Here is a 16,097-nt window from a genome sequence, read left to right on the forward strand (position 1 = left end):
TGGATATAAGGCGTTGTGTGTATAATTACTAATAACTAAAACCCTGGTGTGTAAACAGACCGAAAACTAGAAGCAGGAGAAAGAAAAGGTGAAGAAATGAAAAATAACAGAAGGAAAGGAGGTGAAAAGGTTTGAAAGAACTGCTGTAAGCACATGTCACGATCACGGTGCCATCTTGCCCGCTAATAGAAAAGTCTCTAAGAGATTTAATAGATTATTAATACACTACATACATTTAAGTGCACGGTTCACTTTTGGACCAAAGTGAAAGGTTGTACTTGAGAAGGATTGTGCGTTTTAATCGCCTTTACACCATATTACACTGCCAAGATATCCTGTAACGTTTGATCTTATTATATTATTTTACCAGACCTGGCAACCTTGTCGCATTTTCCGTAGGAGTTCTGGGTCTTATTTTGTGTCTTTGCCTCTGCAGTAAAACAGGACATGAGCTGGTCGGTGGAATGATTCGCTCAGGTGTTAATAATAAAGTAGGACACCTGTAAGCCCCGCCCACTCGTGTGTATTTAGAGTACAAGGCAAGACACTAAGGTTATTTGCCACGGATATGGCCGGCCAGTTTGTTAAGCGAGGATGGGAGGAAAGGATAAAGATCTTAGGGTACACTTATTTTTCTCCAACTTTAAAAAAGATATCACTATTCCAAGAGTGATAGGTACAGTTATGTGAAGCTGGAGATGTCCAGGTGCTAGCCACAAGTTTTTCATATGGCTGGTCATACCAGGTTTGCAAAAAAAAAAAAACATACTGTATAAGGCAGCCATTGCAAACGGTTCAAATGATTTTGAATGTGATGTTTCAGCCCAGTCGTTAAGCAAAGGGCGGACATGCGCAAAACATCTGGATATAGGTAGCTCAAGCCTAATAAAATCTATCACAGATAGGAACAACACCTTTTATTCACTCTTCGCAGCCTAATTTGCATTAAAGGACGAATTAGCTATTCTAATCCAATGCTCAGTCAAATTCAGCAAATACCTCCTCAGGGTTCGCTAACTGTCCGTTCCTAATCTGGTGTTAGGACACAACCCTGCCATTGTACTTGAGAAATAAACACTGTGGTGCGGATCGCAGCACTCGACACTCTTCCAACCAATCAGAAACAGGGTGTGTTTGTGCCCAATGCAAAGACACGTATTTACTATCAATTATCAGTCTCTAGCATCGCCGCGTCTCCCTTTAAATCATACCGCTGAAAGACTTTACCTTGTAGCAGCTCATGCAAACCCTCGTCCAATACGTCATCCTCAATTTCAATATGGAAATCATTCTCCCATAGTCATTCTCACAGCACATGGTGAGACAGGGTGTAGTCAGTGAACAGCATCGTACAGAGCAGACATGGTGGGTCGGGGGGTCAGAAAGAGGACAATGGAGAATATTTTGACTTCATGAACATGAAATCAGTGAATATTTGACGAAGCGATTATTAGACACATGCATAGCTGGTTAAATGTAGTTATTACGGAAGCCAGTGAAAATGTTTAGCCAGAATCGCTTATATAAATATCCAGAGACCTTAATGTTTTTAGTTAAAAAAAAAATTCTTACACGGGCAAACAACAGGGTCAACCTTTTAGATGATGATAAGGCCTATAATACTTAGAAAGTGATGAAATACACTACTTTTTTTTCTCCTTAAATCTGAATGCAGTTAATGCTTATTATAAAATAATACATATTACATACATAATACAAATACACATACCTGGTTAAAAAAAATAATGCAGTTATTTCTCAATATAAATAAATTCTCAATAATAAAAGTTCACCTTTACACCTGGTCACCTTTATAGCCGTGTAGTTGCATTAGAACGATGTTAAACATTGCTTATTATTTTATTAGACATTGATGAAGCAGATCTATCAGTGTGATCCCTGTAGCTCCTCTAATACACAGTTTGGTGTTTTTTTTTCTCCTGCACGTGCACACACACACACTTAGCGTTGGCTTGAATCTGGTGTTTTCAGCACTGAGAAACACTAAACTGTTACGCAAAAGATGTTCAGTTATCACAAGGTTTTGAAACCTTCAGTGATCTTGGAGTACGTATACGTGAATTTTAAATGATTTGATTTTTTTACATTAGGGTTTATTATCGAGGGGTGTTTATAGATATTTGTAAAATTTGAGAGAATAATTTAGAAATGAATGAAAAATAAATAAATAATGTAAAAGCATTGTGTCTAACTGGGTGTCTAATTCAATTCCTGAACAATCACAGCACTGTTCCATTGAATGGGCGGACACAATAAATAGTGAAGTCACAAGACATCTCACGCACACAGTTACACACCCAAGCTCATGCTCAATTTAACTTGTACAGTTTACCTACTGGCACGTTTTTGGTAGGTGGAAGGATGTCGGAGAGAACCTGAGTGAAACCCACATGGACATGAGGAAAACATATGAAACTCCACACAGACTCCGTAACCTGAGCCCAGGATTAAACCAGAAACTATTGTACTGTACTAGTTCCCACCTGTAGTATAAGAAATGATACCACCTGAAAGCCATGCCCACTTCTATCATTACACACACGTGCGTAGTAAGCATTAGTTGTATTTATGTATTACAGAAGTCACTAAACAATTTCATCAAAATTGATAAATCAACAATGAAACAATGACACATTTGGTTATTGGCCTGAAAAAAGGAATGAAAGGATTGATTTGCAGGTCGGTAATGTGTCATCTCAATGGTCATTTAAAGGTTCTACGTACAGCTTTACAACACTATCTCCCAATCACAGACAGGTCTAAGCAGAATCTCTGAGCATACAGGTGATCTCATGAGGAACCGGTCGGCAGTGTTACTGAGCCCAAAGACGAACAACAAAAAACATTATAAAAAAGGTAATACAAGGTAAGTAACACCCAACATGATCTACAAGAATGGTGAATATGTGGAACACTATTATCTCCTTTGTGGTTAAAGAACCGTGCTTTATCACAGAGTAAAACTGTGGACCGATGGACGTTTCTGGAGCACCCGAGCGTGCGTCTTTAACAGTTGATATGGTGTAATTTTTAACCGCTTTGTGATTTCTTGGTCAGAGGGCAAAAAAAAACAGCTTGGGGAAATGGCCTGAAGGACAATTCATGTACTGGAATGCAACCGTAATGCAATAACAGTTGGAACTCATAGATGAGCTCAGAAACAACAAAAGGCCCGTGATTAGAGGTGTAAACGTGATTGACAGGTGGCTCGGAGCCCACTGCAGTCGTTCCTGTGAAAATTCAGCACGTGGAAAACCTGATCCTTGAAAATCAACGCCTAATTTATCACCAACTTGCAGAAGAGACGCATTTGACTCTGGAAAAAGTACACGCAATCATTTAACACCACTTGCACAATACAGGAACTCAGTTATTGCCACATCCGCCCACAGTCCTGGGCTCACTCCAAGGAGTTTCAACATCTTTGGGCCATTAAAGGAATTGGAGGCCAGCATTTTAGATTTGGTCCAACAAAATAGGGTATTTTGCTCCTAGAAAGTCTTGTTTTTTAATATAGTGAAATAACCTGTATCGACAGGGAGACACTAAATGAGGGGCAGTCTTCTAGTACGAGTCGTTCGTTCTTTTGTCACGTGATTCCCATAGACCCTATGCAGTGCAAAAGATTCAAAAGAACGAACGACTCAGACTAGAAGACCCATAGGAAGAACCATTTAATTCTGTTTCCTGTGTAATTCACAGCATAGCGTCTATGAGTCATGTGACAAAAGAACAAACAATTTGGACCAGATGATATAAAAGGTGAACTGCTCATTTTGTTTATCATAATATGTCCTCAGCTGCATTGTAATATTTTCATTACTGGAAATATAGCCAAAATTTGTGTATGTAGACGTATTGGGGGTCTGTTTATTGAAAAGGTAACATTTTATTTTTTTTCTGATTAAAAGAACGAAATGAACTAAATGACTCAAAAAAAGATTTGTTAATTTTGCTGAACGAGATTCAAAGAACCGAGTCACTAAAATGATCCGAACTTCCCATCACTTTGGGCATCCTACAGAGTACTTTATCATAATTTATGTTCCCTGGGGGCACTTCATTACATTTATTTACCAAAGGGGCACCCTTGATGGTACTTTATCACAATTAATGTATCAAAGGGGAACCTAGGGCAACATCCTATTTTATCTGTGCACTTTCATGCCATTTTTTTGACCATGACTCATTCTGCATTTTTCGCAGGGTTTGCATTTTTTTTTTCTCAAATTTTTGCAATACACATTACTGTGGTCACAGTACAACGCTGAAGTAATCCAAGTCTAATGATTGCATGTTAGTAAAAGTGCCTACTCAGCTTCTGCGTTAAAACGCTTACATTTTTAACTGTATTTTATAGTTAATTCAGACACCCCTACTGCTTTATGATCTAAAAAGCCGCACGCCACAGTTACAGTCGATTCAAAGGCAAGTTCCTTAAAAAAAAGTTTTATTGTAGTGTCACAATGATTTTAAAAAAATAACCACACACACAAAGAATAAAATAACTCTTCCATGCAGATATGCTGGAATTTCACTGAGTGGTACAAAGTGTTAGTAGTGGTATTAGTTCATTAGAGATTAAAAACAGTGCAGGAAAAGGAAACTTGGTACTTCATCACTTCATTCAAGATTTCTGACAAGGCTCATCATCAATATCTTTTCAAAATTTACACCCATCTTTTCACGACAAAGCCAACTTTTTTTTCCCTGAACGGCTCCTACAGCAGAAATGTAGTCAATGCCATTGCTTTAGGGTTAAAAAAAAGTTCAACATCTAATAAACTACAAAATCTAAAAAAAACTTTAAAATGTTTCAGTAAAGTGAAGTGTGATTTCAGCTCAGTCGCTGTGTGACTGCTCCTGAATCTGGATCTATGATCTGTAATGTGCAAAGTAAAGCTACTCGGATATAAGATATGAGATTACATCCTAAAATGAGAAAACTTTTCACAGGATTTAACATAACGATTGCACAAATACAGCAGCAACGCTTTACATTTAGGTTCACAAACATTACTTATTGAATTAGGTAACATTAAACTAGAATTAATGTTTCATTAAATTAATGAACACTTGTGCTAAACGATTGTTCAAATATTCAATTCTTACATCAATAATAATCAAGCCGTGTTTTTTCCCCTTTTAATAAAAAAGAAAACGAGTGGATAACAAAAAAAAAAATCTGGCTGGTTCCTGGATGGCTGGTTACAGCTGCTATAATGTAAGTAAGAACTTGGAACTTGTTTCCTCGGCATTAAACATAACTATAACCGGATTAAAATTATGACTGATTAATAAATAAAAACATTTTAATAATTGATAAATTGCTGTAAAATAAGGGGAATAAATTAAACACCTAAGGGTGTGCTGTTATATAAAAAATTAATCAATTATTTTCAGGCTGGTTACAGTAACTCTGCTTCAAACTGCACCACACCACCCAGATGTTAAGTATTTTCCAACAATCCAAAACAGAGCGTTTTATTTCTTGCATATTCCATCAATTATGCGAGATAAATCTACACTAAGTAAATTATACATTTTGGAGCTCAGCGGGATTAAATGTTGTGATTCCTACAGAAAAACCAGCACAAACATCTTGTGAAAAATTTTGGACAATAATCAATGGTGTTAATACAAGTGTTAACTACTTTAATCTTATTAATGGTGTATTATTGCTCACATTAATGAATATTTAACTAATTTTATTTAAGGGAATTTTGTTGTAAAGCGTTACCTCTAGAGCTTTATCTCATTTCTGTATTTTGTGAAAAAAAAAAAAAGAAAAGACTTTGGACAAACAGAGAGAGACTATTTCTCAAAGTATGGCAGGTAAAAGAACTTGAATCCTCTTCGCCCTCTAACAGCACAGCTTATGTAGATGACGTGGTAAACTGTGAGGGAAGAAAATATATATATTTAAATACATCAAAGAAATTTTGTTCTTAAAGTGCACTTATTTTATCTTAAATCATAATACTTAATATTTTCAGCAAACATTGATGCATAGTTACTTCTTATGCCTTAAATTGAACAAAAATAAAAACATTATTATGGCACTGTGCAAAAGTCTGGGCACCCAAAAAGTCTCAGATTCTTTTCAATTCTTTTCTTGAGTCTCAGAAGCTTCACACCTTAATCAGCTCATTAGATCTGATGCATGGCGACATCTGTCATTAGTAAATGACAGCATAATGAAGCAGCATTTCATGAAAAGAACACTTTGCCAACTATTAAGCATGGGGGTGGATCTATCAGGGGTATTGGGGTTGTGTTGCAGCCAGTGGCACAGGAAACATTGCACGAGTGGAGGGAAGAATGGATTCCACTAAATATCAGCAAGTTCTGGAAGCAAACATCACACCATCTGTAAAAAAGCTGAAGCTAAAAAGAGGATGGCTGCTACAATAGGACAATGATCCTAAACATACCCCGAAATTCACTATGGAATACCTCAAGAGACGCAAGCTGTTGGTTTTGGAATGGCCATCACAGTCTCCTGATTTAAACATCATTAAAAATGTGTGGGTAGATCCTAAAAGAGCTGTGCGTGCAAGGCGACCAAAGAATATTACAGAACTAGAAGCCTTTTGCAAGAAGGAATAGGAGAAAATTCCAAGTACAAGAATTAAAAGACTTATGGCTGGCTATAAAAAGCATTTGCAAGCTGTGATATCTGCCAGAGAAGGTGTTACTAAGTACTGATTATGTAGGGTGCCCAAACTTTTGCACAGTGCCACAATAATGTTTTTATGTTTTATCTTTGTTTGATTAATGACATAAAAAATATCTTTTTTTAAAAACACCAAAATCTGTTATTTATTAAGGCGTGCCTAAACATTTGCATAACACTGTAAATACATAAAAGGTGTGACATATTGTTCTTGACATATCTAACTTCTTTTAACAGTCTCCTTGCAGATCACAAATAGGCTACGCCTTTTTACTTTCATGTTATCATCTATTACCATACAACATCAAATATGATATCAGATTTCATTGACTAACGTGAAATACTATTGTTTTTGTACATTAATCCTAACTTAATGCACCTCCATAATTGTCCAATTTTTCTGTTAAATATTTAATAACATACCCCCAGGAATGAAGAGAAGGAATCCCGAGACAAAGAAAATCGCACTTGAAACCTCTGTGAAGAAACAGAGGAGAACTGTTAAACATACAGTAGCACACATCAACATTCAGCTATTAAAGTGTGTGTTAGTTATCTGTGGAGTTAAATTTAGTGTGCTACTTGAATTTTTTTAGCTACACAACATTTTCAGGATTATTATAGCACTGAGTTCTGCTGATAAATCTCACCTGCTTGTGGGTTTAGTTCGAGGACAATACCCGTAAAAATCAGGGCTAAGGATACAAAGAAAGACGGAGACATGTAGCGTTCAGTAAGCAGGTTATGCAAACTACTCTCTAAATGGGTGTAAGAAATTCATGACCAGGCAACAAATTAAACACAATGCTAACAAGTCCACAAAGCAGAACTGGTTTTGTAATCGTTTTTCCGGCTTATCAGCCCATAATGAACTAAGAAAAAAAAAAAGAAAGCTGTCTTTAAATGCAGTGTTTAATAAATCATACCGACTCCAGTGATGAGGAGAAGGAATGAGGCAAGCACCACTCTCCTGTTCTTTTTAATTAAAGGATGAGACGTCCATCTGAGAACACAAGCAAAAAAACAGATCTCAAGTTAAAATATATGAGCTATTCGCATACAATATACAGACAAAGGCATTTGGCCAAACCTGCTATAACATTGTATCTAAATACATATACTTTTATATAGAGTCTGTCCTCTTTGCAGCAATAATGGCTTCCACTCTTCTTGAAAGGGAATTCGTGCCCATTCATTCTGTATGAGTTAGACACGGATGATGGACGAGAAGGCCTGGCTCACAATCTCTGTTCCAGTTCATCCCAAAGGTGCTCGATGGGGTTGAGGTCAGGGCTTAGTGCTGGATAGTAAAGTTCTTCCACACCAAACCCATCAAACCATGTCTAATAAAGTTCTTTGAATCCTGAATCTTAATAGTCCTTGCTTTGTGCACTGGAGCACAGTCATGTTGGAATAGAAAAGGGCCTTCCCCAAACTGTTGGCAAAAATTTGGCAAGATGTCTTGGTATGCAGGAGCATTAGGATTGTCCTTCAGTGAGAATAAGGGGCCTGATTGAAACACCTGAATTTAATAATTAATAGGTTTGGCCAAATACTTTTGTTAGATGCATAAATAAGCTTCAGCTAGTCCAGAATGCAGCAGCGAGAGTCCTCACCAGAACCAGAAGATATGAGCACATCACCTCTATCTTATCTTCACTCCATTGGCTCCCTGTGAAATTTCGCATTGATTTTAAAATACTACTCTTGACATATAAAGCATTAAATGGTCTCGCGCCGCAGTACCTGAGCGAACTGCTAGTGTCTTACGATCCGCCACGCCTACTTCGATCAAAGGATGCAGGCTGCTTGTCAGTACCGCGTATTATGAAAAATACAGCTGGGGGCAGAGCTTTTTCTTACAAAGCCCCAAAGTTATGGAATAGTCTTCCAAATAGTGTTCGGGACTCAGACACAGTCTCAGTGTTTAAGTCCAGGCTAAAAACCTATTTATTTAGCCGAGCATTTTTATAAATAGATTTGCCATAGGTAAAGGAGCAGATCTGGGGGACTCATGGACGTAGAGTATTATGGTGAACTGGTATGTTTTGATGCTGTCTTCCTCACTCTCATTGATCACTCAGGTTTGCTGACGGTGAGGTGATTGTTTGCTTTACATGTCAGGAAGCCCTCATGTTTGTGTTTCCTTCTGGCTCTCCCTTTTAGTTATGCTGTCATAGTTAGTCCTGCCGGAGTCTCTGCTTGCACTCTACAGTTAATATACATTCACATTATACATTGTGTGACTGTGACCATACCTAACTGCCATCTCTCCTCTTCTTCTCTTTCCCCCCCTCTTTCTTTTTCCTCTCTCCTCCTGTCCCCCCTTTCACTCTTTCTCTCTCTCTCTGTCGAGCTACACATGTCGTTCCTGAGCTGCCAGTGATCCAGACTCCCTCTGCCCTCCGGACCTGTCTGACTAATCCTGGTGCCCCGCTTCTGGCTGAAGATCTCGTCACATGGATGCCCCGTGTGTCTCTCTGGGATGCGTCTGGTGTCTGGGAATGATTCTCTCTACCTAGAAAATGGTTCTGGCCTTGACTGGTGTTGGCAACTGTTTCTCTGGGGACTTGACAGTTCGATAGTTCATGACTGGAACTTCTTACAAGTCTACCTGGGTCTTCAATAACTACCTGGACTCCATATTAACATCAATTAACATCAGCTATTATAGCTGAACTGCCTCCCACCCTACACACTGTATTAATGCAGATCATTTACTGCTTTCTGTTTCACCCAAATGAGGATGGGTTCCCTGTTGAGTCTGGTTCCTCTCAAGGTTTCTTCCTATTACCATCCCAGGGAGTTTTTCCTTGCCACTGTCGCCCTCGGCTTGCTCACCAGGGACAAACTGACCATTGTGATTCATACAAATTCACATTTCATACAAACCTAAATAATTCTTTTGACTATGTAAAGCTGCTTTGCGGCAATGAAAATTGCTAAAAGCGCTATACAAATAAAATTGAATTGAATAGAATTGAATTGAACTTTTGTCCATGTAGTGTATTACCATTGCAATACAAAGCCATGTGTGGTGTCAGATAACAGTAATGCAAATGTTTAGTGATCAATCAATCAATGACTGAATGGATAAGAGAGCCAACCAACCACTTAACAACCTATCAAGGAAGGAAACGCTAACCCATTACTTAGTGACTGTGATAGAGTCTATGACAAGAGTGAATGATTAAATGGCAACCAGCAGGGTAAGAGAACTGGGCAGCCGCCTTGTCAACAACAGAGTCAGTGTGTGAACCCAAAGCTGCAAGTCAGTGACATCATCAATCACTTCGATTTCCAGGTTTGTTTACTTTAACAGTTTTGTTTAATTTAATTTTTTTTTTTATTAAAGCGATTTCAGATACCCTGAGGGGCGACACAGCAGGCTTTATGTCAGAGTATCTTGCTGTTCAATCCCTCAGTGTGTGTGTGTGTTTACCCGCAGCAATGTGCAGAAAGTTGTGTAACAGAGCTGAGTGTGCTGAAAGACCACTGAGAGCTGCAGTAGGAGAGTGTAGCTGGATCGCTGTAACACACACACACAAACGAACCAAAAATACTCTTTAAAGCATGAATACGAGTTTAGAAATATGAATTTAATCATTTAATCAATACAATAAAGTTTGGGCAATTAATGTGATATGAACATTTATTACAAGTTTCACTAATGTTTTTTCATCATGAAAGGCACACACACACTCAGCATGTGAAAGGAACTGAACATCTGACCTGATTTTAAAAAGGTTGTTGAAGGTGGAGTTTACTGGACTCCCCAAAACCTCCTCATTCTCCAAGTTCTGTAAAGTAAATACAAAAATATAAAATTTAAAAACAAGACAAACAAAACAAACATTTACATTAAAAAAATAATATTATATATATATGAATAAAATACACATAATATATATTAAATAAATATATTTATTTGTTATTGGCTTTTAGATATTTAATATCCACTAAAGTTTAAATATTTGAGTTTGTAATACTCAAAGGTTAAAATATTTACAATATTATTTTAGGAAAAAATACAAAAATTTTCTAAACATAATAAAGTTAATTAAAAAAACATTTTTAAAATTAATAAAATTTGTGTGATAGATTATGACAACTGATTTCTTTTTATTATTTAAAAAACCTGTCAAATTCTTAAATATGTTTATCACAAATGCATATATTTTTAAATTGGATTTAAAAAAATCTCTGCAAATTCCTCTGCAAGCACAATAAAAAAAAGTGTAAAAGTCTTAAAGTAATTCGTCAGAGTGTGAAATGAACTACGCGAGTGAATCCTGGCCTGGTATTTGAGGTTGCTGTGGTCCATCGTTCCTGTGGAGGACGACGGAAGACTCTGCGGTTTGGAGAAAGTCAAAGGGCCGAACGTCATCTCTCCATCACGCTCTCTCTCTCTATCCTTCCATCCATCCAACTCTTCGTCTGGCCCCGCCCCTTCATCCACCCCCTCCAATGAGAAGGCATCGTCGATGGTGAACTGCTTCGACATGGTTACAGACCCTCAGGCTCTTGTTGGGTGGAGAGCGATGTACACTAGGGGCAAAATTGTTTTTAATGAAAGAAAAAGATTGACTCTGTAAATAGAATTAGAATTTAAAGCAGAATTAACTTAAGAAAAAACTATTATATGCCTTTAACGAATAATAAAAGAACATTGATTAGAATAAAATGTATAAAATACTATTATATTCTCTTTAATTAGACAATTGCTAAATTTTAACATTTTGTAAAAGTATGCTGCTGTTTGCTGCCCCCTGGTGGTCGCTCTGTTAAGCTATAAACATCACTACAGGATAACAGGACAAAAAAAACTCTTAATTACTGTCTCTCACAACTCAGTGGTGTGTGGTAGCTACACACCAGAAGGGCACATTCAACCTTTAGGAGCAGGAATGACGCAGAGGAAACGGCTTCCTGTAAGAGGATCACACACTTCCTTTACCCAGTGTCTATTAGCGTAAAGCAGCACAGCTCTGTAAACTAACATGTTGAAATAAAACACCAGGCCAATGTTAGGGGTTTAAAAGATTATTATTAGCAGTAGTTATATTATACAGCAATTAAACAAAATAAACCCTTACATCATATTATTACATCATAGAGCTGCTGTGTTGTTTATTCTGATTGGCCAGAAGGTCTTGATTAATTCTCTTCTCTATAACAGCACTGCAGCAGGATTATATGAACGCCCCTGCTCATATAGGAGTCTGACAGAGCAGAACGCACACCGTGTTTAAATATATTCCCCGCCCACTCTACACATATCAATTACGGTGCATCATTCTTTACGTCCGAATCAAGCCAGAAAGGATCAATTTAAGAGACATAATATAGCAAAATCTGACCACTTCTAAATATTACTATGCACTGACACTGGAGACTCCTTTTATAACATAAAAAATATCCTATATTTCTTAATTTAACTTAAATTACCTCACAGATGTTTATTTAAATATTTTATATTAGACTTCTGGTGCTGAATTTTGAATCCTGTGTAATTAGTAACACACTAGTTAGTGTACTCCAGTAAGCATTGTCTGCTCAAGCCACCATGCTTTATTAGCCATTTGACTAAAATGAATCTGATAACTCTGTGTCTCCTATACATAGATTACTTGAGAATGCGTAAACACTTTAATCAGATTTCTGAACTTCCTAAAATATTTTGTTAAGGTCACTAAAATGAGTATAAATATTCTTCATAAACGTTCCTTTGGCCGCTTACATCACTGTTACAAGGAACACATTCACAAAAAAAAAAAAAAAAAAAAAAAAGGTTACGTTTTTGGCTTTTTCTTGTTATATGAACATTGTACACACGTGTTTTTTAAAAAAAGGTTTCCAACTCTCCATCGCTAGATTTAATAGATTTTTTTTTTCATCGTATAAATTTTTTCTGTAATTTATTTATTATTTCTATCAACTGAAGATCTGAAATGCGGGTCTACAGTGGGTCGCCACAGCAGAGTATCTGATCAGCGTACAACTTGGCGCAGGTTTTACACCAGACGCCATTCGTTGGGCAGTCTTGGGAGCAGCACTAGCGTTGGCTGGGAATCAAACCCAGGCCTTCTGCATGGCAGGTGGGAATCCTACCACTGTAAATACTTTTATCAGGCTTTCTCTGATTACTTTAGTTCTTTAATCAGATCACTATGCATTTGCAACAATTTATTTAGAATACTCAAGGTGTTGTTATAAACATTTTGATCAGATTACTTAGATTATTGTACATAATTTGATCAGACTAGTAAAGTGCTTATATATACTATGAACAAAAACCTGAACTTCTGAATGTGATATCTTCTTGACACATCTTATCCACTGCACAATATTTGCCAAGTTATACTGAATATTACCATATATTGTTGCTTATATTCAGGAAACCCCTCCTGTCAAGGGGTCGCCACAGCGGACCATTGAATCCACGCATATCTTGGGACAAGTTTTTTTCGCCAAATGCCCTTTCTGATGCAACCCTCCCATTTTATCAGGGTTTGAGACTGGCACTGCATCCAGTGGGTGGAGTTTGAGCACTGGCTGGAAACTGAACCCTGGAGCATTTTGCATAGAAGGCGAGAAACCTACCACTGAGCCACCAATGGCCATGTATATTACCATATATACCTTATGCTTATTCACACATTGATCACTCTCACTTCTGCACATATTAACTATAACCTCATTTAACAAAATGCTATTTATTGTAAATAGAAAACTTGCGGCTAGGTGCAAACTGATACTTTGCAAAGATAATAGTAAATAAAGTCGAATCTTATCTAATTTAATCTCTGGATTTGAACAGTTCACCCTGATGACGTCATCTATTACGTTCGGTACCAATACAGTGATTAATGAAGGATATATATTGTTCACCCTGTATACTGTAATGCAGTATAATTTTCTGAAGGTTGACCTCAGGCAAATTTTTAAGGATGAAATATCTTTTTAATGTAGATCTAATCCGGACATATTTAAAGAAAACCAAAGACACCGTTTTATCAGACCCACAGGAAATGCTCAGGCTGTGCGTCTCTTTTAACGTTTAACTCATAAACCACGACATATTTTGATTTAAGCTTTTTCACTTTGAATTAATTCGACGAAATAGAATTTTAATGTACTTACTGTACAATATAATCATAACCTGGTGAAATAATACCGTTATTCCAAAAGCTTTTAGAATTAAAGAGACGACTACGGGCGTTATTTTTTTTTTAACACTACCCTTATTCCAACTACTTCCGCAACGCTGCGCCAGGATTGGCTGCTAAATTCACCCTTACTCGCAGTGTACCAATAATCAGCGGGAATGAAAACGCTCAGCCTACCACAGCACAGGAGGCGGGATCAATCGGAATACGGGTAGGCTAAAACACTATCGCAGACTAGAACCAGTGATAAAGTCGTAATCTTATACTTACTGTTGTTTTTTGTGCGTTTCTATGCCGAGATTCACATTCACGCCATAAGGTTTCCTAGGTAACCGTGCGTGAAGGTAAAAAAAATCTATAAAATATTAAAATCCGCGCATTCACATGAACAAAAACTTTACACGGAACTTTTTCTGCGAGTTTAGCCAGCGAGCGACTTTTCTTTTTCTGTTGACTTTTTTCCCTTCCGGCGCGTAACAGCGGCATCTATTCTCTACTGCCCCCTCGCGGACTGGAATAGAAGTGTTATTGTTTTATTTTATAGAATTCGTTTTAGTTATTCGCTTCGTGATCCATTGGATACAGAGACGTAATAAAGTGTGCTTAGTTCTTCTTTTATTATAAAATAATGTTAAAAATATATACAAAATGTCAATAATTTACACAATGTCATTAAATGTAACACATTATCTGTGTTCAGTGGCTTAAAACAAAAGGAATTAAACTTTGTTTTGCTAATAGTGTTATATTAAATTTCAGTTGAAGTAATTATTTTATTTCATCTACAGTTTAAGAACTATGATAAAGCAGCTTTTTCATAGTTAAAATGTTAATGTATGATAATATGTTTTAGATGTCCCTGTTTACCTTAAATGCAGGCTATGTTTATGTTCACTTTTGACATTAATGATTGGAACTCTCAGAACCTTCTAGAAGTAAAACAAAGATATGCTTGTTTATGTAGACTTCCTGTCTGAGAATAACACAAATAATGTCAAGTATCAAGAAGTCATATTTCAAGTGACCTAATTTTTGTAACTAAAACACACATACACACACAATCAGCATGGTGATATCTCCAAGCTCTGGAGGCCACTGATTACTGCAGCGCTCCTTTATCTGGCCTGAGGCCTGCTGCTAATGTGTTAGTTTGTACAGGGTTCAAAAAGCTGCTTCCAGAATCCTGACACACTGTCAAATCATCCAACACATTAATCATTTTTAATTGTTTGGCTTTTAGGATCAATGCATGAGCTTTCTGTCTTGTTCTTTTGTTTAGGAAGATGATCCCTGGGGTCCGTTCTTCGTACGTCGCTAACTCAGTTAGCTGGATTTAATTGTTGTGAATTTGTCCTGATCTTGGATTGTTTCGTTCTTCGATGCGCTTCTAGCATTTGTTGTCATAGCAACATATCCGTAAGCTTAAACCTGCTCGGGAGCAGGTTTATTTCATGTAAACAGGATTTAGCCTGCGCTCCTGCCGGGTTATGATTGGTTGAAATGGCAAGGTCACATCTAATTGGTAAAGAGCATGACTGACTCACGTGGAAAAAGAAAAGTATATGCCCCCTGCCATGGACTCCCCCCCCACCCACACACATATTTGCTATCAAATATTATATATGAACATAAATTCATAGGTTTATTGTTATTAAATATGATATTACTATTATAATAAACCCTAGGCACGAGACAGCCGTCAAGACCATTAATACAAATTCTTGTATAATGTTTATTTTGTAACACATAAATTTTTCAGGAGTTTGTCATAAAAATATGCAAATAAATATTTATATATATATCAAAAATAAATATTTTATAATGATAAATTGGATCAAACTAATTTTATTATAAAATAAACAATATAAAAGTATACATAATATTTCTATTTTTTCATATACAACATCTAAAAACACTTGCCCAGGGTCCCTGCTCATCTGTGTGAACGTGCATTAGGCATGCCTGCAGGAAGGCATGAGGACTGCTGAAGTGGCTAGGGCAATAAATCGCCATGTCCGCACTGTGAGACGCCTAAGACTGCACTACAGGGAGACGGGAAGGACAGCTGATCATCCTCGCAGTGGAAGACCACATGTAACAACACCTGCACAGGATCGATACATCCGAATATCACACCTGCGTGACAGGTACAGAATAGCCACAACAACTGCCCGAGTCACACCAGGAACACAAAATCCCTCCATCAGTGATCAGACTGTCCACAATAGGCA

The 16,097-nt window shown here is 37.2% G+C and overlaps 1 protein-coding gene across 1 annotated transcript; it reads right to left on the minus strand.

The window, feature by feature from the left end:
- Positions 1-4,454: 4,454 nt before the first annotated feature.
- tmem134 (transmembrane protein 134) lies at positions 4,455-14,302 on the minus strand. Its single transcript, XM_053501290.1, has 8 exons — positions 14,137-14,302; positions 10,995-11,245; positions 10,430-10,497; positions 10,140-10,226; positions 7,624-7,700; positions 7,348-7,392; positions 7,121-7,174; positions 4,455-5,918 (listed from the first exon to the last, which is right to left on the minus strand). The coding sequence occupies exons 2-8, from the start codon at positions 11,199-11,201 to the stop codon at positions 5,836-5,838; spliced, it is 621 nt and encodes a 206-aa protein (XP_053357265.1). The 5' UTR covers positions 11,202-11,245; positions 14,137-14,302; the 3' UTR covers positions 4,455-5,835.
- Positions 14,303-16,097: the final 1,795 nt, after the last annotated feature.

Source organism: Clarias gariepinus, chromosome 8 (genome assembly GCF_024256425.1).
Source record: "Clarias gariepinus isolate MV-2021 ecotype Netherlands chromosome 8, CGAR_prim_01v2, whole genome shotgun sequence".
Taxonomy (NCBI): domain Eukaryota; kingdom Metazoa; phylum Chordata; class Actinopteri; order Siluriformes; family Clariidae; genus Clarias; species Clarias gariepinus.

What these genes read in the sequence shown, in the direction of transcription:
- tmem134 (XM_053501290.1), bottom strand. Translation starts at nt 11,201, where the DNA reads ATGTCGAAGCAGTTCACCATCGACGATGCCTTCTCATTGGAGGGGGTG. An exon ending in ACAGCAACCTCAAATACCAG is followed by an intron (nt 10,498 to 10,994) that starts GCCAGGATTCAC and finishes TTTACTTTACAG; the next exon opens with AACTTGGAGAATGAGGAGGT. An exon ending in CCTTCTCTTCATTCCTGGGG is followed by an intron (nt 5,919 to 7,120) that starts GTATGTTATTAA and finishes CTTCCCTCACAG; the next exon opens with TTTACCACGTCATCTACATA.